The 25,452-nt window shown below is 52.6% G+C and overlaps 5 protein-coding genes across 5 annotated transcripts; 3 read left to right on the forward strand and 2 right to left on the reverse strand.

Moving 5' to 3' along the window:
• Positions 1–5,178: 5,178 nt before the first annotated feature.
• CABS01_10621 (Ras family protein) lies at positions 5,179–6,091 on the forward strand (the record flags this gene model as incomplete). Its single annotated transcript, XM_060543976.1, has 6 exons — positions 5,179–5,208; positions 5,292–5,324; positions 5,381–5,439; positions 5,497–5,677; positions 5,742–5,974; positions 6,028–6,091. The coding sequence occupies 6 exons, from the start codon at positions 5,179–5,181 to the stop codon at positions 6,089–6,091; spliced, it is 600 nt and encodes a 199-aa protein (XP_060399178.1).
• A 760-nt stretch (positions 6,092–6,851) lies between these two features.
• CABS01_10622 (RNA recognition domain-containing protein) lies at positions 6,852–8,134 on the reverse strand (the record flags this gene model as incomplete). The annotated part of the gene is made up of 3 exons (XM_060543977.1): positions 6,852–7,041; positions 7,169–7,397; positions 7,489–8,134. The coding sequence occupies 3 exons, from the start codon at positions 8,132–8,134 to the stop codon at positions 6,852–6,854; spliced, it is 1,065 nt and encodes a 354-aa protein (XP_060399179.1).
• A 1,572-nt stretch (positions 8,135–9,706) lies between these two features.
• CABS01_10623 (uncharacterized protein) lies at positions 9,707–10,937 on the forward strand (the record flags this gene model as incomplete). The annotated part of the gene is made up of 4 exons (XM_060543978.1): positions 9,707–9,950; positions 10,093–10,316; positions 10,498–10,603; positions 10,756–10,937. The coding sequence occupies 4 exons, from the start codon at positions 9,707–9,709 to the stop codon at positions 10,935–10,937; spliced, it is 756 nt and encodes a 251-aa protein (XP_060399180.1).
• A 3,745-nt stretch (positions 10,938–14,682) lies between these two features.
• CABS01_10624 (beta-chimaerin) lies at positions 14,683–17,224 on the forward strand (the record flags this gene model as incomplete). The annotated part of the gene is made up of 5 exons (XM_060543979.1): positions 14,683–14,901; positions 14,957–15,010; positions 15,072–15,684; positions 15,734–16,897; positions 16,947–17,224. 5 exons carry the CDS (start codon positions 14,683–14,685, stop codon positions 17,222–17,224), a joined length of 2,328 nt encoding a protein of 775 aa, XP_060399181.1.
• Positions 17,225–21,568: 4,344 nt separating this feature from the next.
• On the reverse strand, positions 21,569–23,414 carry CABS01_10625 (cytochrome P450; the record flags this gene model as incomplete). The annotated part of the gene is made up of 5 exons (XM_060543980.1): positions 21,569–21,734; positions 21,819–21,985; positions 22,068–22,382; positions 22,471–23,262; positions 23,340–23,414. 5 exons carry the CDS (start codon positions 23,412–23,414, stop codon positions 21,569–21,571), a joined length of 1,515 nt encoding a protein of 504 aa, XP_060399182.1.
• Between the last annotated feature and the right edge of the window lie 2,038 nt (positions 23,415–25,452).

A 25,452-nucleotide genomic window follows, 5' to 3' on the forward strand; every position in this document is an offset into this window, starting at 1 on the left:
TACTTGGCAAGTGGACATTTCCTCAATGTAGAAGCCCTCGAGGGTGGTGGATCAAGACGGCTCAATATCTGTGTCCTTTGACGTCAAGGCGAGGGTAGATGATGTGAACCGATAGGTCGCCGAATTCAATGCCAGCGCTAGGCCGTTCAATTTCGGCGAATCAGACTAGGCGCCTTTTCGCCTCGAACTCGTCAATCTCAATATTGCGGAGCAGTAATACGGATACTCTATAATCTGTAGCGTGTGATATGACAATATGGATTTGAAGATGTGGATGTGAGTGAGAATGCGCATGTCCAGTTAGATGGATCAGCGCCAGAGCCGGGTACTCCTTGTGAGAGTTCGAGTCGGCAAGGTCGGGTGGACGGGTTGGAAGGCGAAAAGAAGGAGCTTCAAAACGTTCCTTCAAGTGTTCCATCAGAGGCAGAAGTTTGTTACAAGACGTGCGTCAAGTGGCGCCTGAACTCTCATTCTGGGGCGAGCGAGCGGGCGGGCGGGCGGCGAAGGGGACGGACGTTTCTCTTGCATGTGTGAGTGTGTGTATCCCGTACTCCGTACTGCGTATTAGTGTGTGAGTGAGTGTGTGTGGATTGTGGAATACTTTAGCCACAGCGCGTCAGAAAGGCGAGACGAGACTGGTGATGGAGACGGTTAGATGGAGATTGACAGGAAACAAAGGAGGCGTGACCCGAATCATCGTCACAAAGGAAAGGGAAACAACGCCTGCGTAGGTACCTCAGGTCGCGTCTTGAGAGCGACCTACTCCCGTGGTTCAGTATCCGTAGTCTGTAGCAAAGACCTTTGGTGGTGGTGGGGGGGCAGGAGAGTTGGCTCCAGGTTGGCAGTGGCTAACTGGATTCCTAGAGGCTGCCGCGATTGACAGATATCGTGACCCGGCCCCTGGCAAGTTTCGCAAAGCCTCCCAGTTCGATGGACGGGCCGGGGCTAAGCCGTTTTGAGAGTATGTGTCCACTTTTACAGTCGAAGGCCCTTCCACCCCTTGACTGTGTCTCCTTCCCTTTCAGTTTCCTATTGCCTGTTCAGTGAGGTGACGTTGAAATGAGAGAGCCTTCCGTTTCTTCAGGAAAGCACGCGTCCATCGAGGAGAACGGCAAGAAGTTGCTCGTGAGGGAAGGAAAGGTGGCCCGCTGTATCCGTATCCGTACCTGACGGTGTAATAGGCCGGACTGACCTGATTTTCTGATGATTTACTCCTGAACAGTCCCAAGGAGGGAAAGATGGCCGATGCGATGATCCAAATTGCAAAGTGAGAAAATGGACGGTCGGCCGGTGCGATTATTGAATATTGGACATTGACGGGGCCCTCAGGGATTAACCAAGGCTCCCCTGGGATGCCGCGAGAGCTCCCTGTGCGCGCTACTTTTTAGCTCTGGCTCATCACGAACCGTCAGTGGTGACATTCGAGGTACATACCTACCTTGATTTCCCTTCCGAGCTTACCTTACCTCACTGTTCAAGCCATGAAAGAGATGGATGGAGCTTTTGACAAAGCGAGCGGATGTTAGAGTTGATGAGTGACTTCTGCATTGCCCCGTTGTGACCGTGATATGAAATGGCGGCTAGAACTCCTGGTTAACATCGTGAAATGGACCAGTAGAGTTTTCGTATACATCAGATCGGTGCATACGCGCCTCCATGTTGGAGATATCGTCATCGTCATACCTACCTTAACGACTGATCGGATGAGAGGAGTCGTGTCGAGTCGACATGATAGTGAGCAGGTCCCAGCGGCACCCAATCTCATCAAGTAGGTAACACGATGCGCCATGGATTTGACGTTTGTTTAGCGCTTGACACATTTGCGCTCTTGTTCAGGCATCACCATTCGTCTGGGTTGGCTTCTTGGGATAGCATCCCTAGTCAAGGTCATCGCGTTTCCAGAGTGAAGTTCTGGTTCCAAAGTAGCGGCGCCATCGCTTAGCTACCTATGTGTCCGTAAAGGTTGAACAGTTTTCTTGTTTCCCTATCAACGTCTCATTCCCGTGACGATCCCAGGCAGAGTCCAGGTCGAGTTCGGTTCATTCCTCGAGGTACGACATTGGCATCGTCATGAGCCGCTCTTAGTGGTTGGTGTTTGTTGCACGTACCTCTGAGTACCTCATCTGCCAGTGGCCCGTCAAAAAAACCCCGCCGACAGCAAAGCGCCAATCGCAGCACCAACCACCGACGACGGAGGTGAGAGGTCAACACGGACCACCCACACCGCCGCCAACCACAAGTATCGGTAGGTATTGGATCCATCCATCCAGACAGATCCAGATCCAGACCCAGTCCGGGACCCAACACCAGCCTCTCTTTCCTTGAGAGTAAGAACTTGCTCTTGCCTCCCGTTTCCTTAACTCGCTTTCCGCCTCCAAGGAAGGAAGCAAGCAAGCGTGGGAAGGCACCTCCTACATCATCGCCGACCATCTACCTTAGTGTCTGTCGGCAGACAATCCCCGCATGGTTTCAAAGGTTAACACCTACAATGGAAGGACAAGATACTCCATCTCGCTCGCATCTTCATCTTCGTCCTCAGACGGGACCCGACCAATATTGACCACCAGAAATTCAGAACCCACATCTTACCTACCGTCCACCGTCCAACGTCCACCCCCCGAAGAATTCCGCCGCTGACTGGCCTGCGCCGTGCCCGCCTGCCGGATCTTGACCACCCAATCCAGCCTGTCCTCCTTTCCAAGTCCCAAATCCATCCCGCGCCTTCAAACACCTTCAAACGCAGTGCAGCGTCCACTGGTACCTTGCACGGTGCCTTACCTAAGGTACTTCGTGCAAACCTCAAGTTCTCTCCCTTGGGCCTGTGAACCGCCAGTGACCTCCCACACGCGCCCGGCTGGTCTCATCCTTCTCGCCTCACCTTGCACACCATCAGATCCATCCAGTCAATCAAATCAATCATCTGCTATGCCAAACTTACCTTGATCTACTACCGTCCAGTAATGAGTCCGTCAGTCTTCGTCTGATCGCGACGCATTGCTTCCATTCTCCATTGGCAACTCTACCTAGGACCCCCAACTCAGATATTGCGAACCTGTAACTCTTTGCCCTCTTTGCCGCCGCTTTCCCATTGGATTGGGATCACTGGTCAATAGGTCGTTACAAGGTAAAGCACGTTGACGCCGAAACTGTTGCAGCCAGGAGCTCCTTGCTGCCCGCGACGCACTGCACTGCAGCGCATCGCATCGCATCGCAGACCGCACACCGGTACGTGCCACCCATATGCCCCCCTCGGCTTCCCCTCCTTCCCAAACCCGCGCCTGGTTATCTGTGTAAGTACCTCTCTACCGCTCTCTACCTACGTCGGGGGAGCAAGGTACCTTACCTTACATTACCTAACCAAAGGTACCTTGGTTTTCAGCGCTTCTTGCCTCATCCTCACCTCACTCGCCTCGTATCTTGCCAAACCTTTGCCTTCCGTTGCCTTGACTTCTATTGCTTGTTCGTCACTTTGTGTTTGTACCTTACCTACCTAGCCGTTGTGTGCTTTCTCTGTACCTATCCATCATCCATCGTTGGCAATACCCGCCATCTTCTCCCAATCCACTATAACCAATCTCTTGAAATCTCCAGTCAATCGTGCTTTGCCTCGATATCGCTCACTGCCACGGCCGGCTGCTTCCACTGCCACCGCCCTCTTGTCTTCTTTGTTGTTCAAACTCAACTCACACAACGTGACAACCCAACATCCCATCCCGTCTTCAGGTTCTCTTCAACACTCTTTGTAGCTTGCTGCGGCCGGGACACACTCCCACCTCTGACAGCAAAAGTAAAGTAGCCGCCAACCTCGAAACATTGAATCCCTATCCCATCAGCAGTGACTTCCTTGCTGCTCTAATCTGGATCCGTCCAGTACCAATACTGCGTACAGCACACTGCCTTGGTGACTGTCTCTCATTGCATCTTACCTTATCCTGGTGAGTGTTTTGTCCTGCCTGGTCTGGGCTGTCCTCGGGCTCGCTCCTCTTCTCTCATCCTTCTCCTCCCATCCGTACGGATGGATACTCGTCTCCTCAGACTCCTCTCCCGTTGTCCAACGCTTTCCCTTTCCCACCACCTTCAACACACCCCCGTCGGCTTCTCCCCCCTTGCCCTGTCCCAAGACCAGACAGACCCCGTACCAAAAGGTACCTACCTAACTACCTACGTCGGACCAAGTTACTGAGGTAGCCATTCCCATTCCACCTCAGCACTGCTCTCGGGCTCTCCTCACCTTGCCTTGCCCTTACCTCACCACCTCACCTCATACCTTTCCTTCCATTCCCTGGACCTTACGACGACCCTACCGCACTGCTACTCTAAACCGCCTGCCCAGCGCCAGTGTGCCCAGTGCCCACCCCGACCCCCTCCACTTCCCTTCCCTCAGGTTTCCCAATTGCCCCCATCCCCACTTTCTTTGCCTGAGAAGAAGGTTAGATATACAGGGTACCGTTATCACCCTTCCAGCTTCACCTCCTGCGGCACTAATCCCTTCCGCTGTGTCAAAACATTTCTGACCTCGACTTTTTATGCAGCCATCGGAACCCACCAGAGCTCAGACTCCCCATCTCCAGTCGTCTCCAGTCGTCTTTTGCTGCTGCCGCGCAGTGTGCCTGCTTCGCTTTCTTCTGCCACCTTACGCCAACTCTGCTCACTTCCATCTGTACGGATACCCACGTCCCAAACTCTCACCTCACACTCTCATACCCTTTGACTCTTTCTCTCGCCTACCTTACCTCGCTCTGTATCCGACCCTAACCTTGCCGTCAAACAGAGACTCGTCGTCTAGACCCTCCTGCTCTCGCCTCGTTCCTTCCGCTCCTGCTACCTGGAACCTGAATCTCCTTTGCCGCTTTGTCCGTTCGACACGACGCGACACGACACGACGCTTGTCGCCAGCCCAGGCCGCCCACATCGTACCATACTATACCAAAGCTCTCTATACCACACCCATAATTGCGATTCCTCAGGACCAAACACACATCTGAGCAACCACCGCCTAATCCAAACGCTCGCCAATTCTCCTTGTCCCTCCAACCTGGTGTCACACTTGACTTTGCAGAATCCCATTTCGGATCGATTTCCAATTCGCCGCCGCTTCTCCTAACCCAACCTGCGAACTCTATTCGCATCAACGACTGTCGTGGAATCCAACTACACATCGTTCAGAATATCACAGAAATGGCTCAGCCAGGAGTCCAGTCGTTGAAGGTGCGTCGCGCTTGGCGACACCCATCATCCTGATATCGATAGTTGGGAAGGAGCGAATCGCTAATGGTGTTGTGATCTTGCAGTGCGTGGTGACAGGTGACGGTGCTGTCGGAAAAGTAAGCTGCTCCCATCATCATACCCCTCGGCATCTCGCGACTAATCCATCTTGTAGACATGCCTGCTTATTTCCTACACAACGAACGCCTTCCCCGGCGAGTACATTCCTACCGTGTAAGCATTCTGCATGTCGATTGATGATGGAGTTCCAATCTGACCTCGAGCTTCTAGCTTCGACAACTACTCGGCGAGTGTGATGGTTGATGGAAAGCCGATCAGCCTGGGACTTTGGGATACTGCTGGTCAGGAAGATTACGACAGACTGCGGCCGCTTTCATACCCCCAGACCGACGTCTTCCTCATTTGCTTCTCCATTGTCAGCCCGCCGTCATTTGACAACGTCAAGGCCAAGGTACGGCATCCTGCACCACGACGACCACCACCACCACATGGAGATCAGCACTAATTTGATGCAGTGGTACCCCGAGATCGACCACCATGCGCCAAACATTCCCATCATCCTCGTCGGCACCAAGTTGGATTTGAGAGAGGACCCCAACACCCTCGAGTCCCTCCGCCAAAAGCGCATGGAGCCCGTTTCCTACGATCAGGCCTTGGTTTGCGCCAAGGAGATCAAGGCACACAAGTACCTAGAGTGCTCTGCCCTGACACAGAGAAATCTGAAGAGCGTTTTCGATGAGGCTATTCGGTGAGGATTCTTCAGTGCCAATGTGTCAGAGTAAATAGCTAACCTGGAATTAGTGCCGTCTTGAACCCTCGCCCGGTCGCTACGCAGAAGAAGAAGTCCAAGTGCACGATTTTGTAAACGCCTTTTACTTGACCTCAAGCGTTGCGGGTTAACATTTGGATTGGCGTTCGGCAGTGTATAACACGCCTAGTTCTCTGCTGCCTTTTCGTCAGGGCTCAACCATGTTGCACAACCCGGTGCCTCACGCTTATCCAACGAGAAGAGACACTTATTTTCAGAGGCACAACCCCATTCGAGAGCCCCCCGCTGAGCACAGCCTGCGAAGATCGCAACAAACCCCCAAATATCAGATTTTGCCCACCTGCCACACCGAATTTGTGAATGACACTCGTGGTGTCTCTGGAATCGGCCATGGCAGTTGAGCAGGATCAGTGCTTTCGTTATTGCTCTTTTGTCCCGTTTCCGGGAGCAAAAGGCGAAGAAGAGAATGACAGACACAATGGGGCATCGTTGGTAGCAGGCATGCTTTGCAACACAACAACACAAGGATATCCCACGTTTTCTGTAGATAGCACTCACTCTCACAAAGACACTACTTTTTTCATGGAGGAATTTAGACACTGGGTCAGGAAGGGATGAGCTTCGTCTTGAGAATTGACTGCCATTGCAAATGCACTTGGGTATTGGATGCGTGAGAATCTTGATGTTGCTTGCAATGCTTTGATGGCTCTATTGATCTCCCTTTTTTCTATACCACAACTCCTGGTTCCTTGATCCAGAGGTGTATATATATCCAGATCCAGCTTTTTGTTCATCAGTCCAACAACGACTAAATTACACCTTTCCAACATACATGCCCGTTCGTCCATCCTTCCGTCTACTGATACATCATGGCCAAGCGACTGGGGTGGATGCTATCCTGCTGGGAGTTGGCCCCACCCTGCTTGGCCCTCTCCTTCTTGTACTCCTCCTCCTTTTGCATGCGCCTGTGGCGGTTCTCGTCGAGCTGGACGTTGCGCTCCTTGATCTTGTCCTTGCGGAACTTGCTCTTGCCTCCGCCGCCGGCGCTGTTGTTTGTTAGCTGAAGTTTACATCAGGGGAGGCAGGGGTTGGTCTAGGAGAGGTAGAAGGAGGTTTGGGATCAGGGTAGGATGGTGAGGGCTAGGGTTGAAGGAATACGGGACGCAAACGTACGAAAGCTCGAGGTTGATCTGGCGCGCGGGCGAGAGGCCGTCGTCGAACGAGGTGTGGTGCATCTTGTCGAGGCAGGTGCGCATGTTGGAGCCGTTGGAGAACTCGAGAAAGGCGATGCCGCGGCAGACGTTGGGGTTGCCGTCCTTGTGGAGGCAGCGGATGGCCGAGGGCTTGTAGGCTGCAAAGTGGGCGTTGATGGAGTCCTTGTTTGCCGTGTAGGGGAGGTTTCCTGGGGGGTTGAGGGAATGATTAGCTGGGCGTCCATATTTGGTGGGTTTGAGGGTGGTGATGGTGATGGGAGGGATGTAGGCTGGACTCACCGACGAAAACAATGTACTTTTCCCTCTTTCCTCCCTCGGCGGTCTCTTCTTCTTGAGCTGCTGGCTCAGCCGCTGCTTCTTCGACAGGGGCCGCTGCCGCCGGCGCAGCCTCGTCCTTTGCCTTCTTCGCCTTCTTTGACTTTTTCTCCTTCTTCTCCGTCTTCTCCGTCTTTTCCTCGGCGACAGCAGTCTCTACACCATTGGCCTCAGTCTCGGTCTCTGCAGCGGCCTCCTTCTTCTTCTTATCCTTCTTCTCTTTCTTGTCCTTCTTCTCCTTCTTATCCTTCTTCTCCGTCTTGACATCCAAATCTCCCTTCTTGCTCTTCTTGACCTTCTTCTCTTGCGCGGGCGGGTCGACGTCCATTGCGTCGGCGTCTGCTGATGCGTCCTCTACGGCGGCCTCGGCGGCTTTACGCGCTTCCTTTTCCTTGCGCTTGCGTTCCTTCTTTTCGGCCTTTGATTCCTCGAGGGCGATGAATTCTCCGCCTTCGGGTGCGGATTCGGCGGCGGCCTTCTTTTCCTTCTTTTCCTTCTTCTCCTTCTTTTCGGATTTGGACTTCTTCGTCGAGGACCCGTCTGCGACGGCGGCGGCGTCGGCCGTGGGCTCGGCGCGCTTGCGCTTCTTGGAGAGTTCTGCGGAGGCCATTGTTGCTGATGCCGGGGCCTTGGACTCGAGGAAGATTCGAGATCGTTGGTGTGAAGTGTCGAATTGAACGAGAACAACAAAGTTTGGGATTATAATTGGAAAGGGTCCCGTAGCGGTCACCGTACTGTGGAGCAAGAAACGACGCGGTCAAGAAGGGGGGACTCGGTTCGAAATATTTCCCCTTTGAAAATTGTTGCCCAGAGACTACCTACGAACTTTGGGGGACCAAAAAAAAAAGTTTCGGTGTGGGGGCGCGCGAGCGATAAGGAAGGATAAGGAGCGGCGGGCAGCGATTACCTACCTTAGAAAACTTTTATGGGACTGAGTGACCGTGCTTGGCTGGCGCGCTCACTCGTACACCGTTATACATGCGGCCAGCCTGTGGGGTACGATTCTATCGGAGGCGGGATCTCGGGCAGGGAGAGGGGAGTATGGGACGGACATTTGGATTTCGGCATTGGAGTGATTCGTTCTCTTCTGGCTCGGTTTGTATGGTTTCTGTGCTGATGAGATTTGGCTTGACTTGCTGGTGCTTGGGAAAGCGAAGTGACTCGTCTCTGGAAGGTAGGCTGCTGGCTTCACGATGTTCATGTAAGCCACAGAGGTTATGTGAACGAGATGCTCTTGATTTCAACGGCATCTGACTGACTTGGCTTTTCAGTGAGACCCATGAGCCACTTGAAGAGAAAGAGATGTTTTCCTCCTCATTTGACAGATGATTAGGGATTGCGGGTATCTGCGTGCAAAACCACTACTGTTGTGGATGGTACGATCATCATCATCTGCCTTTCTTCCTTTGCGACTGTATGGGGTGTGTTGAAGAGTGGTCTTCGGGTACTACTTGGCGCCCAGCAAAAGCGAACACAGTCTAAGTACAAGTTGCTCGGCAGTATTGTACGTCATCTGTTAGGATATGTAAGAAAAGCCACACATGTGTCGAATGGGTTGCCTACCTTACCAAGTAACGATTGCAGATTATGAAGGCTATCCTCTCTTCTAGGGTACTTGACGGAGGTCAATGGAGAGCACAACAGCTGCGGAACCACAAAGGCCCCCCTTCCTGCGACCACTCGGCTGCTAATGCCCAGTCTCATAGTAAAAGGGAAACTAATATGAACTCCCGTTCGCCTTTGCAAGCTTGTTCAATAAGTATCAGGTAGTGTACACACAGATAATGAAAAGGTTCTTTCTTCACAAAGTCCGTCACTCCCCTCGGTCAGTCCGTCGACAACTGCCTGTCTGGAGGTGCGCTTTAGCAGACGGAAACATGCGCACTGTGAGTGCTCCAGTGCGGGCCCAACCACCTAACGGATCTCTCCCCAGGTGTCACCCAAGGGGCCTACCTCTCGTACGTACAGTGCGAGACTGAAATTTTCCTTCTCAACATCGAAATTTTTCATACGCTGCCCAGTTCTCATATCAACTACACCAAAATCCTCACCGAAACTTGTAAACCACCAAAAAGTCTTCACCTGAAATACGTCCAACCCCCCCGGAAACTCACTTCATTCAGGCATCAACCAGTATATCGAGACTTCCCAGAACGCAAACCCCACACGCCGACACACAGCAATGTCCAACACGAAAAAGAGAGCGGCGCCCAGCCAAGAAGGCGGCGAGGGCGGCCAAAAGGCAAAGAAGCAGAAGAAGAAGTCGGCCTACCAGGTCGACGAGACGCTACTCAACGCCGAGCTGGGCATCAACGAGTCCTTTGCCGTCATGGACAACCAGCTCCTCGCAGACTACACGGCGCAAAAGATTTCCCGCTTCGGTACGGATCTGAGTCCGGTTGAGCTTTCGGATCTGTCCATCTCTGGTGAGTTTTTGGCACCTCGTCGTTTTTTTTTATTCCTACTTTCCCAATTACCTCGTTTTTTCATACGTATGATTCTATTCCCATAAAGAGAAGAGGATACTTTGGAGAGCAAATGAATAAAAATCGTACTGACACAAACAAGCAAACGCCATCAAGGACACGACATCCTGGACGCGGCCCCGCGCCCTGGACAACCTCCCCGCCTTCCTCGAGAACTTTGCAGAGAGGCCCGACAGGCTCTTCACGGCGCCCAAGGTCAAGGGCGCGCCGCACACCATCATCGTCGCTGCTGCGGGCTTGAGGGCGGCGGACGTCGTGAGGGCCGTGAGGAAGTTCCAGGGGAAGGAGAGTACCGTTTCCAAGCTGGTGAGTTTTCAATCATCTCCTCTTCTTCTCCTAGTCAATATTTCACGCTCTGAATATTCTGTTTACCTTGAATCCCCTCACTCTTTTGAGATCCGAGTATTGAGGGGGGGACGTTTGTGCATACTGGTATCCGGTTTGAGGGGCGAAGATGGAAAGAAGGCTAACGTGGGTACATTCATAGTTTGCAAAGCATATGAAGGTAGACGAGCAAGTCCAGTTTCTGCAAAGGACAAGAACGGGCATCGCGGTCGGAACGCCCGCCAGACTCATGGAGTTGGTAGACAATGGTGAGTACCGTAAACTAACCCCCCCCCCCCCCCCTTTTACGCACATCACTGCGGTTATGGACCTCCAAATAGCCACAACACGAGAGACACAGAGAATATGCACAGAATATACATGGCCCAGAAGACACAGCAAACTAACTTTGCAAACCCAGGAGCCCTGAAACTAGACAAACTCCAGCGCCTCGTGGTCGACGCCTCGCACATTGATCAAAAGAAGCGCGGCATCATGGACATGAAGGACACGATGCTCCCGCTCGCGCGGTGGTTGTCGAGGAAGGAGTTTAAGGAGCGGTACGGGGACGAGCAGAAGCCTTTGGATTTGATTTTTTATTAGGGAGCGACGAAGAAAGGGTGGTGACGATGGCTGCGGGATCGCCATCGTGTATAGGTGAGAGCTGGGAGACGTTCTGAAGTAAAAAGCATGGCGAGGTAGTAGAGGAGAGGTGCGAAGTTCTCGGAAGAAGGGACGTAGAGAGACGGTTGTGATGGATGCCGTCTCGGTACAGTACTGCCGGGGTGACGATGGCGGGGAAAGAGCATCTGATGAAGGGCATAGAAAAGGCTTGCTGGGAGCTTGCTGGCCCCATATCATAGAATAGGCGCGTTAAGACGAGGGTCAAGGAGACAAATCGGAATCTACGGCGACAGCCGGTACTTATTCAGATGCCACGCCCCGTCTTCGTCCAGTCTCACATGTCTTGGGATGATTTGGAAGGGAACGAGGGAAGCGTTTGTTACTCAGCTTCACCTGGGACTGAGTACGCCGGCAGATCACGGTCACGGTCTCTGGTCAAGAGGAAGGCATAGAGAGCATTTGACACCGAGTGATTCGCATCCGGCACTCAATACTTGAAGCTGGGTCTGCCCTGAGTCCGGCACATCCGGTACAGCGCCTGTTGGAAAGACTACTATCGCGGGAGAGAGCTTGAAACACTGACGTCTGTCATGCCCGTTCCGACATGTACAATGAACCAAGACAAGGTCCTTGGACTATCGTACGCGGGATGGGATTGGTTGTATTCCTCCTACGGCATCATGAGAGTTTTGTTCATTCACAGTCCACTTGCCTTATGACGGCAAGAGTGGACGACGCATTGGATGGCATATTCTCCCCCACTTTGTCTCCATGAAAGTCTGCGAGATGGTGCTCTATGCATAATGGGAAACCTCTTATGCAGTTGCTGACACTGGACCATTGACTGAGGGTGGTGGTGATATATTACACCCTGATATCAACAGAATCAGTGAAGCTTGGCGGTCTGAAGTCAGTCAGATGTTCCCCGCCAAAGTCTAGAAGGTAGGGATCGCCTGCGTAGAGTTAAAGTCGGCTCGGCAAGCGTTTGAGGTGACAATTCGAGCCCGCACCTCCGGTACCAGGGGCCCTTTGTGTTTTCGATCCGTCACTTTAAATATAAGCCTAGACTAGACGAACGCAGCCGCGGGGCATGGATCGAAATAGGCGAGGGACGCCGACGGTCAAGGTGACTGTTGCAATGGAAGGGGGGAACGGCCAAGCAAAATCAAACTGGGGGTTTGGGATGAATGGCAGTTGAAGAGAATGTCCAGAACGGGGCGGGTTTGAAGATCTTCTGTCGCAGTTATCGGACTCGGGATGCCAAGTCGAATTCGTGCCGTGGTGTCTGGGACAGGGGATGGCAGGCTTGATACACTTTGTACGAGATCGACGTCGAGGGGACGGTTTTGGGATGACAAGAGGATGGGGACAGGCCGAACATGGGATGTCCAAGGGGTCGATTGTCAATTGATGTCAAATCTTTAGTCGGTAGATGGATGTGATTATGCGAAAGGCAACATGTGTGAGTGTGAACAATGGAGGAAGCCGTATTGTTGCTTGAGTTGTAGCAATAAAACCTCGTTGAATTGTAAGTGGAACCTATCGACGCCTCGACAGTGGAAGAAATTGGGAACTCGAAACATTCCATTGTCGAACGTTGAAGGAATCAAACCCTTGGCTAGCTCGAAAGTTCCAGTACGACTATTTGACAGACTTTCCTACAGCTGTCGCTGGTTAATAGCGATGGTCGAGCTGGAAGTGACCAGATGAAGATACGAGCACCACGAAACAGGGCCTGTCCTGGATCGGCGGGCCACTTGAGGCATCCCCAGAGCTCAACGTATCCGTTCAAAAGGTGTGATGGTGTGTCCATTTCTTATCCGAGTTGAATTAAACCTGCGCGATGGCTACTTGGTACTCTTTAGCGATGTGTCACTGGGCTGATGTTGCCTCCCGTGGGTCTAAGATGATCTGCTGTTTTGATGCTTCAGGTTGCCGTGAACTGCTACCTCGTGCCTCGATACCAGAACAAATCGAGAGACATGCCGCGTTGGAGGGTGACTTTCGTTATTCTTCAACGCTGAGCACGGGTAGGCAGGCACGGCAGGGCAGTGCTCAGCTTTCAACTGAGGGGGGCTAAGCTCGAAAGAGACTACGTGCCCGTTTTGTCGATTGGGGCGGCGGTGGCGGGCGGTGCGAGGTCTGTGTGATTTGCGAATGGAGTTGAAGAGGGGTGGGAGGCTGGGGGCTCCAGTTTATTCGTTTTAGCCCCGATAGTGGAGAGAGGGACGCCTCAGCGAAAGAGACCATTTGATGGTACTGGAGGGGAGGAGATTAAGGTAGTCGGCTGTCACCGGGGTCTCGATCTGATTGCGCTACAGTAGACATCAGTGTCGCTATTCATAGCATCCAACTGAATCGTCCTCAAGACATCTGTAGAGTATAGGGGAACTCACTTACCATCTGCAGTCAAGAGCTGAGGTGAGGTGTGGTTGTCCATCACGTCCTGACTTACGTCTGCCTCTGGGGCGCATAGCAGTGGCACTCGTCATGTAGATGGTCTTGTGCCTCTGAATCGCAAAAGTATCGCAAACACTGCCGGCGTCGAGGACGAATTGCTTTGGTCTCGTGCTCTGTTTGCATCTTTCATGTCGGGTATCAAACTCAACCTAAGTACATAAACGTAGGTTGTAACAATAAGGTACAAACGAACAATGTAAAGGAAAAGCAAGGCCGTGCGACGAGGGCGTTGCTTCCAGCTGTCGCTTGCCGATTTCAGACATTTCTCTACCTCTCTCGTTCTTTCTATCCCGTCGCCTTTCTCCACCTCGCAGCTTCCTTCCGCCGCGACCCAAGGACCCCGTGTGCTCACCACCTTAGGTTCCTTCCTTCCTTCAGTTCTGCACCTGCGGCCCGGCTTCCATGCCTAATGTACTGCGTACATACCTTACGTACGCTCAGACCACGGCACTGTACCTTCGTAGTCTCGTCCCAAGAAATTCGAGAGTTGAAGAAAAAAAAAATAGCCCGAGACATCCATTCCATTGTCGGTTCCAGCAATATTCCAGATCAAAGTCTCTTCAAGCTCCAATTCCACGCGTCAACGCCGTTAAACGTCCACTATCCTATCTTCAGCCACCTACCTTACCAAAGGTAGATAGGTCCCTGACGTACCACTTTCGCCCGTCTTCGTCGATTTGCTCCAGGTCGTGGTCCCTCACTCGTCCCACGTTAATCCGTTCTCCGTGTGCTCCCCGGTCCATCAACAGCTGCCCAGGTACCCACGCACAAGCGACGCCCATCTTCCATTGTGCAGCACACCACCACTACCACCACCTCAACCACCTCCTCCATCGCCGTCCCGCGCCCATCCGTGTATCCAAGGCCACATTTCATCCGCACGATACCCATCACTTCCCCGTCCGACCGGTCACATTGGATGACCCATCCTCCCACGAACCCATCATCGAGCCTCTCGCATGAATTACCTCCGTTTCACCCCCTGCCTCTCCACCTAAACACATCCCCCAACTCTCCTCGCTCACGGTCACCACCACCGTCGCACCGGGAACTTACCTCTCACCACGGCAAAGCCGCAAATCCGCAAAGCTCGCGCCCTCACTCACCTCACTCCTCCACGCCACGAAACCACGCCTGTCCTGGCTTCTTCCTTGTCCCGTCCCGTCTTCGCAAGCAGCCTGCCGCCACCTGAGCCCGAGCCTTCATCTCGTATTACCTGACTAGACTTGCGCCGCATCGCTCAACTCCCCCCCGACCTCTCAAAATGGCCGACCTCCGCTCCCCATCCGACGACAACCTACCCTCCCACAACGAACAGCGCGACAGAGCAAGCAGCATGTCGCTAGGAAACACAGAAACCGCAGCTCCCTCACAGAATGGGGGAGCCGCAACGGCAAACGGCGGCCCGCCCGCCGGTACCGACACGGGCTCAGCGCCTACTTCTGAGGTCTCGCGCCAGGTCCAGGAAGTGCTATCATCAGACGTAAGGAGGCAGTCTGCTCTCTCTCCGGACCACCCGAATACTGACAATGGCCCAGATTGGTGTCGCAACCATGCTAAACCAGCTCAAGGCGAGTATCGCTTCCGCAAAGGTGAGACCGAAACCCGACCCCATTTCCCGACGAGGATGACAGCTGCTGACGGAGACTCTAGGAATTCGCACTCTTCCTCAAGAAGCGATCACACATCGAAGAAAGCCACGCCTCCTCACTCAAGAAGTTGTCCCGTATAAGCCAGGAAACAATGCACCAGCCCGACCACAGGCAAGGCTCTTTTGCGCAGGCCTACAGCGAAATGATGTACATCCACGAGCGCATGGCCGAAAACGGAACGCAATTCGCCCTCTCACTACAACAGATGCACGACGACCTGCTCGAGCTTGCCGCCGTGGCCGAGCGTAGCAGAAAAGGATGGAAGGCCAACGGCTTGGCGGCGGAACACAGGGTGGCAGAATTGGAGGCCGCGATGCGCAAGTCCAAGGCCAAATACGACAGTTTGGCTGAGGAGTACGACCGCGCGCGCACTGGCGACACCAGCAGGAACAGCGGCAAAATGTTCAGCTTGAAGTCCAAGTCTGGCCCCCAGCATGAGGAGGATCTCTTGCGCAAAGCCCAAGGCGCCGATCAGGATTACCAGGCCAAGGTGCAGACACTGCAGAGTGAGAAGGCCGAATTGATTGCAAGGACGAGACCGGAGGCCATCTCTGCTCTGCAGGACTTGGTCAAGGAGACCGACTCTGGTCTGGCGCTGCAAATGCAGAAGTTTGGTTGGTCAACGCATCGCTTCTTAAAGAACCTGAGCTAACGCAGTCGCAGCCTCCTTCAACGAGAAGCTGCTCTTGAGTAACGGTCTTAGCATCAGCCCCATCAAGGGTCAAGGTTCTGGCGGAGGACCGCGCAGTCTTCGCGAGGCCGTTCTGGCCATTAACAACGAAAAGGACCTTCACGATTACCTGACGTCTCACCACTCGAAGGTTGCCAACAATAACGGCGAGGTCAAATACGAGAAGAACCCGATCTTGGCAACCGCCCGCCAGCAAGCAATGGGCCACCAGCCCAATGCTTCGGTATCAAACGTACCGCAGGCCGCGCCATCCGGATCGTTCTCTGGGCCACCAGGAGGATCAAACCAGCAACAGCAACGAGATATGCCACCTCCTGCTAGACCCAGCAATTTCCAACCGCCAGCCGACTCTCCCCAAAGCTTTGCGCTGCCTAATATGCCGGCTGCTCAACAGCCAAGGCCATCGTCTCAGCAGCAGCACCCTTCTCCTCAGGCGCAGCAGCACGGCCGTAGCTTCAGTACTAACAACATGCTGAACCAGCCCAGCCAACAGCAGCAATTCCAGTCGAACCGCAACTCTGGTGTCGTAGCGCCAACGTACAATAGTGGTGGCATGTCCTCTCAAGGACCGCCACAGCTAGGAGCATTGCCATTTCAGACATCACCGTCGCCTCCGCCGCCGCAGCAGCAGCCCCAGCAACGAGCGCCGCCGCCACAAAGCCAGTACCAGCCTCCTCAGCAGCACCAGGCTCCACCGGCACAACAGTATCCTCCTCAAGGACCACCACCAGGTGCAGGAGGATACCCTCAACAGAACAGACAATCCCCTCCTCTCGGCGGTCCTTCCGGGCCGTCGCCCAATGCCGCGAGGCCCACATTCGGGCTAAGCCTGCCTCGCTTGTATGAGCGAGACGGTTTGCCTGTGCCCATGGTCGTCTATCAGTGTATCCAGGCAGTGGACCTCTACGGACTTGGCGTCGAGGGCATCTACCGGCAGTCCGGCTCATTGACGCATATCAACAAGCTCAAGACCATGTTCGACACCGACTCGAGCAACCCAGCGTTGGATTTCAGAAATCCCGAGAACTTTTACCATGACGTCAATAGTGTTACTGGCCTGTTGAAGCAGTTCTTGCGTGATCTCCCCAACCCCCTTCTCACTACAGAGCATCACAGCGAGTTGATCGAGGCAGCCAGTACGTTGTCCTTTCTTGATTGATTTTGACTATCACTAACCCTTCACAGAACAAGAAGATGACATCGTTCGCCGAGACTCCCTCCACGCCATCATCAACAGCCTCCCCGATCCCAACTACGCCACTCTGCGCTCGCTGACCCTCCACCTCCACCGCGTCATGGAGAACTCCCATGTCAACCGGATGAACTCCCACAACCTTTCCGTCATCTTTGGCCCCACGGTCATGGGCACCGATCCGGCAACAAGCATCGCCGACGCCGGATGGCAGATCAAGGTTGTCGATACAATTCTGCAAAACACCTACGAGATCTTTGACGACGAATGAATGCGGCATGGCTTGCACTCGTTCTAGCGTCCCTGTTTCAAGTCCTCAAAAATTCGCAAGTCTCCTAATCTAGGTTAGATTGGGCCAAAACGTACATACAATCGCCCATGTATTCAGGCGAGGAATTATCCGCCGGCAACAGGTCTTTCAAGATCGGTTCAAAGGCATGGATGTTCACAAAATGGTCTGGATTCAACGGGTTTCGGCAGAGCGTAAGGGGTGGCGTTTGGGGGTTCAGAACTCCATCCTTTTTCTTTTCAAATTTCAGGGATACCAGGGTCCTGTAGCACATCACAGCACAGCGTCGCGTTCAGCGTCCTCTTTTGATTTCTCTTCTTCTCTTTGCAGCTCTCTCCTTCCTTCCTCATGTGGTCCTTTTGTCGGACGACTGCCGGGGCGGCCTGGGAAACATCGAATGGAAGGGTGCCGTAGGATTATGTAGCAACCTGGATGAAGGGGATGAGCGGAAAATATGAGCATTCAATTCGTTCATGTGATGTTTTGCATTGTGCCTTTGCGTGAATGTTGGCATATATTTTAGAAAGGCCATGATGTGGTGTACATGTGTCTATCGTTGTGATTGTGATTACAAGGTTGCCTCGTTCTCGCCCACGACTCGAGGGCACGGCTGACTTGTGTCACATTGGTGGGCTAAGGAATGAATGCTCGAGAGGGCCGCGGAAGGTGTTTCTGGTGCGTAGAAGGCAGCTCCGTTCGGCTATCATGACTCAGATACTCATCTCTCAGTAGTAACGCGCTCGTTTTGTATCGTCGTGTATCACGCTCGTATTCGTTCCCTTTGGAATACAGGATAATGACCCCTACAACGTAAGGCTGTTTTATAACTCTTTTAACCCGCACTCTGCTAAGTTAGTGCGTTCACGGTAAAGGTCGGAAGTATCCCTAAGCCAAGAGCGAGCCCGCTCCCTTCTCTAAGTCAAGGAGGAGCTGTAAGCAGAAAGAGTCTTCATCGCATCATGAATGGGAGAGATGACGGCAGCGGGCAGCGGGCAGCGGGCAACGGGTCTCTCGGTCCATCGAAGGAGCGAAGTTAACTACACCAGACTTGGAACTAATAAAGCATGCTCATCATTCTCGTATTCCTGCCTCGGTGCTTTATGCTAAAATATATAAGGTGCCGCGTTCTAATACTCGTGAGAGGTCATCACAAATCACATCGAAGAAGTGATCACAGTAGAAGCAGTCGAGCTTTGAATGGTCGAGGGAGACGAGCTGCCTTTTACAATTTTGGAGTCGATGCGATAGGACCTAGGGACAGAGTAAGGTAGACATTTTTAAAGACCACGGTCATTTATCCTCATTTATCGTCCTGCCGTTCGGGGTGACGAATACGTTAGGGAAGCGGGATCTAGAAAAGAGAACGTGGCTGTGATAGGCTTTAGGTCTTTTTATTAGTAAGGGGATTAGGGGGTTACTAAAAGGGTTAGAGAGAGAGAGAGAGAGAGAGAGAAATAAGAAAGGAACTTAGGAGTCTTTTGAATTTCTCTCTATTATTATAGCGGACAAGTACGATCGCTTAGTTTGTTCTAGGCTTGCCAGAGCGCGTCTTATATGGATCTATGTGATTGATCTACATAGGCTTGTGAGGAATCTCTTGTTTGCTCTGATATAAAATGCCGTAGACACCACCGAGAATATCTTTCTATCCATACGAAGCAAGAAGTAATGGTTAAGTGACGAGGCTCTTACAAGGACAGAGATCTCATATGACATTTCATTCATTCGGTATCATAATCTAATCCCACTAGACAGCACCACGGGCTCAGAGCATACTTTGCCCTCCGAACCGAAACCCTGAGCTTCGAGCATAGATTGGATGGATGAGCCGACCTCTCCCATTTGGACCTGATGGGATCACTCGTGTGTAAAAGACAAGGGAGGTAAAAATAGTAGAGACCGTAAAACTCCATATCCACTTTGGGGGGACATTCTTTATGTGCCACGAAATGGAATCTCAAGCTGAAGCTGGGCAGGTGACCCCCCTTGGTGCTCAATCTTCTACCTGATCTCTTGAAGTACCGCAGCCTTTCATCAAGTCCTCCTCTAGCTTGATAAGGGCCATGACGCCTTGGTCCCTTTATCTTTTCCCAAAACAGGCCCTGTTTTAGCCACTGGGGTTCCTGATCCCGTTGGCATGAGGCAAACTATGGCTGAAGACACAGCCCACGCAGTGCTTTGCGGACGTTGGGGCACTCATCTGGCTGCTCCAGCTAGGAAACCCACATTTGGCCTCGCATCTTGCTAATCAGCAAAGGCGCATAAGAAGCGGTTGGTGCGAGCACCCCAGTCAAGAGACGGCAGGGAATTTCTTGGTGTCACGGAAGTTCCGGTCTCTCCTTAGTGATCTCGGAGGTAGTGGTTCTAGGACTTACTGCCGGGTCTAGACACACTAGCATAAGACGTGAACACGAGCTAGATAAAGAGCGTAATGGGGGTTTGGTCCTTTCTTACTTTCCTTTGATGTCTCTTAAGGTAGATGTAAACACATGTGATCTGGGTGGTACCAACATGCATACTGTCAGCCTAGGCGCTCAGGAAGTCGCAGGTCGATGAGCATTATCACGAGCCTACTTGGCACCCTGACTGTCTTTATACCAACCGCGCCCCCCTCCCACCTGGCTTCATGGCCCTTTAGCGAATTTCTGCCAAAGACCAATTGCCTGATTGTGTCCGTACTCCCGACTTGAAAGGAGGAAAGACATCCAAGGCCAAACAGGACCGAACGAGGTACTGGGTTCGTCGACCCTTTCTAGATACACAGGATCTTGTAACTCCCTGGGTTCTTCCGACTGAATGAACGGTGTGATTGAGGCTAGAGGCTCGTTGGCAGATTTCCGCCAGGCACGCTCACTCGTATGGCCATGGGATAAGGCCATCGAGTAAACGAATTCAGACATTCCAGGTTTGATACAATACACGCCTCAAAGAGTCAGGTCAGACAGGTTCTACAGAGACGTATCCGATACTGTAGCCTAGGACTTTTGCTTGAGAGGATGCGTGGAACTAGACCCGTCCACAAGCTTGGTCATGCGAGGTTCGACCCCAAGGGTCAGGGCAGGATGCCATTTACCTGTTAGCTAGCGCTAGAAGTCATGAGGCAGTCACGACACTCTACGAAATCATTTGGTGCATCTGCAGTGATCTGGCGCGAGGCATGACAATCTATCTCATTATAATTTACGGAGTAAAGATGTTGAGGGATGCCTCGGGCTCCAAAAATTGATGACTAAGCATCTGAGATTGAGGATCGCGATATCAAAACACCAGAAAGCATCACCAAGGCACTTAGAAACCATCATCAAAACGATCACTCCAAATGGCAAAAGAGTTCACCCCCCCGGTGCCGATTTGGGGGCTACATCTCTTGGTGCTCATGCTGGGACTCGAACTCGATCGCTAAGCCTGTCGTCGAGTAGGCTGGTTGGCGTGAATAATTGGTGACCATTAACCATTCCACCACCCACGCCACAGTTTGACCTGACCCCCGACCTAGGGGGCGCCTGCTGTGCTGGTGACAGGAATGGAGTTGGAGGGGCCTATATGGGGTGGCAGCCTTGTCACCTGGCCATCAAGGTGCTTTTTTCCTGACCTGAGCTGGAGAGGCCGCGCATCTTCTTCATGCCATCGCACGCAGCGGATGGACACAATGAAAATGTAAAGGTGTGAAAATCAAAAATTGCCACAGCGATGGCCCCGAAGGACAATCGAGAGAGGTCTACTCCGCGATGTGCAATGCAGGCATCCCTCTCTGCGGTCCGGATTTCTTGATCCCCAGACCGCCCATGAAGGTAAGTATGAAGAAAAGAAGAAGGGAAAACAAGCAAAGGGGAGGAGGAGGTCGGCCTTATATAGGCATTCACATGGGGACCTTGCGGGCTGAGGCCACCATTTCGCTTCCGTGCAAGGGTGGAGCTTTGGGGATAGGCCAATGAAAGAGCACAGACGAAGGAGCTGCCTGCCGTAGCGGAGATGAGTCCGGATCAATTCCGGAGCTTTCCAGCAACCGAGCACTCAACGCATGCTTCAGCATTTTGCTTAGGTAGGTGGAACATGAGGTGCAATGAACTTCTCATTGCTTCTCTCATTATTGATGCCGCATGGCTGAGAAGAGATAGGCTCCGTGGTCAGAAACTACCTCCGTGTTTTGTTCGGAAAAGACAAAGCATTTTCGATCTTCAGGATGATGGGCGATGCATGAGATGGGACATGATGAAGGTGCTTCATCCCTTGCATTTTCTTCTACGTCCTAACTTCATAGAGGCACAAAAGAATCCATCCTATGCCTGCAAATAGGCCGTTCATCTGATTTCGGGCACCTCTCATTCAGCCTTTCAAAACCCGGGGTGTCAGATGGACATCCAAGCCGCCCTTCTCCCATAGAATGTAGACCTTTGTCTCAGCGTACCAGTTCGCTGTCTCCGCTGCTGGGCGGATATCGAAGTTCCAGATCAGTCTCGCGAGGATCAACCTCATCTCGGCATAGGCAAGACTAGATGATCACCTGTCAGCGGGGATCCCCAACGGTGCCGACTCCATCGTCTGAGCCATGGAGAACGTCTTGAGGGCTGCTCACTTCTTCCCAATGCAGTTGCGAGGACCGATGGAAAACGGTTGCAGAGCCTGCTTGGCATCATTTGCAAACCGCGGGTCCCCCAAGAATCGCTCCGGGATGAACTCCTCCGTCATTGCGAAGTGGTCGGGGTTATGGTAGACTGACCAATGCCAGGTATCCACTACAGTCTAGAACGCACGATTCTCAAAGTCAGCGCGCACATAGCCCCCCATAACACCATGAATAAGACACCGCGGGGAAGTAACTTACACCTTGCGGAATAAATTCGCCGAGAATCGTATCGCCCCCTTCGCCAATGGCTCGCGGGCTGGGACCAGGTACCGGCGGGAACATCCGCAAGCTCTCGTCCAAGACGGCCAGGAGGTACGGCAGGTTTTGCACGCTGAGCATATCGATCTCGTCCTCCGTCGTGAATGCCGATCGGACCTCGTCGTTGAGCTTGGCTAACACGTGTGGGTTGGTTGCGAGGAAGTACGTTGCCGCCGTCAGCAGCGTGGCTGTCGTTTCCGACCCGGCGATGATGAGAACCATGGCGTTGGAGGTCATCTCTTCGAACGACATGGCCTGGATTGATATGTTGGCAACCAGCTTACAGCACCTGGCAGAAGATCGACCTCTTCTGGGATATTCTGACTAAAGTGGCGGCACTCACCTGTCCTGCTGATTCTGACTTCCTGATCATTGCATCCACGAAATCAGGCCGGCTCTTCCCAAGCTCCAGCCTCTTCCGCAACTTCTCCCTCGATAGCTCCCGGTTCTGAGCATACTTACCCATTAGCTCCCTAGGAAGCGTCAACATGAGAAGCGGCTTCAGCCACGGCAGACGCCGGAAACTCGTCAACATGGCCATGTTCTTGATACTCTTAAAGATGAGGTCGACCCAAGGGTGATACGTGCTATCCTCAAGACACCCAAAGGGTTCTCCAAACGCCAAGTCGCCAATAACGTCAAACGTGGTAAAGTTGAACCACTTCTCCACGTCCACCGTCTGCTCGCCACCCCGCGATGCCTCCCGCAGCTTCTCAAAGAGGGTATCGACGTACCCCTTGATAATAGGCTGCTGCGCGAGCATAGACTGCGCCGAGAACCCGTGCGCCAGCGCCCTGCGGAAGCGGCTGTGGTCCCCGCGGTCGGCGCCGATGATGTTGTCGCGGTTCGGCAGGGCGTTGACGGGGTCTTTGCCGTTCTCTCCGGTGAAGCTCTTGCGGTGGCCTCGGATCTCTGCCATGCCGTCCGGGTGGTTGACGGAGAGGTGGTTGGGGCCTACCCGGACGATGGGGCCGTACTTTTGATGGAGTTGGAGGATCGTGAGGTGACAGGTGCCGGCGATGAATTCGCGGACGTAGGGGATGGAGGAGATTGACCATAATTTTGGACCGGGGAATTTGCGCAGTGGGTTGAGGTAGAGCTGGTAGATGGCGTATCCTATGAGGTATGCGAGGAGCTGTGTGAGGGGTGAGTATTCGGTCTGCCTGAATGTGCTTATGGGGATTCATAACAGGATAGAAAGGTCTGGCTTACAGTACAGAGCGCCGCGATTGGCATGATCAGCATCAAAGACCACCGGGCCTCGTCGAGGCTGAAGGATTGCAACATATCGTTTCCTTGATCTGAAGAGGGGCTTGGGTGTCAGTAGTTGATGTCCAGTAGCGTCCCGAGATCGATCAAGCAGGCTCTTTATAAAAAAGAACCCTTTACTCTTTTGCGCTTCCATTCAAATGTGATATCACTACACACACCCTTTTCACGTCTCCTCGAAGCCGTTTCATCGGCTTTCACTCGCCCGCATCCCTGATTCCGTCCCAATTACCAAGCGAACCCCTCTTATTCGTCACAGAACACACAAGGTCCTTAGCTCCATGTAACCGTAAACCCGCTGCACTGATTCAAGATCTCCCAAATTTCAAACTCGATAACGTTGATCGCCCGGCCGTGATTCTCCCTCCCCCAGACTTTGACCAAAATTGCGGTGCCCGAACTCCGCCAGCTCCATGCAGGAGCGGACTACTCCGTTGCGGAACGTGCTTTCGGGCGGCCGTTTTATGAGCTCCGGGGCCGAAAAGATTGGCCCGTCTTCTCATTGACGACGTTCGTCTCTTCTTCGGTCCCATTCATGTCAGAAAACTACGCAAGTGGTCACTTGTGATTGGGTTGGTCTCCGAAAGAAGCCTCGAATTCAATCGTCTTGCGTATCCCGTATCCCGGTAAACCTTGAAGACACTTTCGGGTTGTTAGGGCGTAGAGCGACACATCATTGAATTAACTCAGCATCTTTCGAAGCTTTGTACTCGGCGTTAGGGCGATTCCAGTCCCCATTCCGATATCGTCTCAAGCATATTGCGAGGGCGAATGAGCGTTCCATCCACTGCCTAGTATTCCGGGCTCACACATAGGCTTCATGAACACGACTCAGACTGAGTTGTAGGCTGTTGGTGAGGTTTTGGTATAATACTTGTGTGAACATGACAGAATTCGCTGTGAAAAGATGTCGCTGCCGTTTTGTAAATGAAGGTTTCGCCAGGTGAAAGGCTTATACCAACCAACATAAGTGTGTCTGGATGTGTGCTGGTGATGCGTGCCAAACCAGGATTAGGCTGGATGAACTTTATTCGTCCTGGCTCGACGAAGTCCAACAATCACACCAACTAGCTTGGATTCCTGGCCCGCTGAGCATGAAAGAGATTAATCAATCATTTCTGCGCATGTCAAGATAAAAAGGAATTAGATATTCGTTTTTTTGGCAAAAGGAAAGGACCGACCGCGGTTCGAACGCGGGGCCTAGAGATAACTGCGTGGAACTGCAATCTCTCGCTCTACCACTGAGCTATCGATCCTACTCAGATGGTGACAAAAACTAGGACTCCGCGCGCATAACAACCCAGCAGTCTCCGCCGCTCTTACATCTCGTTCGGAGCCTCCATTCAGGTCACAGCTTTCCTTTTGAGAGGCATCCCTAGTTTGATCAATTTGTTGGTCTTGGAAGGCGCCAGATGAGCCGAGTACTTCAGATGATCTCTAGTTGAAGGTGCTCTGCCATCGATGTTGTGCAAAGTCCACCTCATGATGCCACATGAAGATGGAGAGGCGAGGAATATGTGTTAATCTGGACTTGTGCTTTCATCCAAACAACAGTGGTGATTGTCGAAGTTGATGTTGATCTTACTTGAGGTGATAATGGGGCACTGTGTCTCATCCCTTCTTTTTTTGGTGCCCAATGTTGACTTTGCAATTTGATCTTCAGCGCCCAAGAGATTATCATAGTTTACCTATAGCAAGAGCTGAGCACTTGTGACTACAGTAGTGAGAGCAGGTATATTCTGACAAGCTCTTGGCGACTTTGATGGTTGAAGCAACGAAGCTTACACTATCCGTACGGCATACGCACAAGGCCTCGCCAGTCTATCAGTGACTCACTACTCATTGTGTGGATGCCCCCATTAGAGAAAGCCAGAGCGAGGTAAATGAAGCTGGCGAAGCACGCTATCAATCTCACAGTCTCTCGTCCAGACTCCATGCTCTATGATACTCCAAATCTAACTATTAGGTAAACAACGACCACAAGAGTCACAAACACAAACGGGGAGGTACGAATGCACCTCCAAAGCGGGGTCATAGCAGCTTGCGTTTCCCCAAT

Source organism: Colletotrichum abscissum, assembly GCF_030869225.1.
Source record: "Colletotrichum abscissum strain IMI 504890 chromosome Unknown Scaffold_27.1, whole genome shotgun sequence".
NCBI classification, from domain to species: Eukaryota; Fungi; Ascomycota; class Sordariomycetes; order Glomerellales; family Glomerellaceae; genus Colletotrichum; species Colletotrichum abscissum.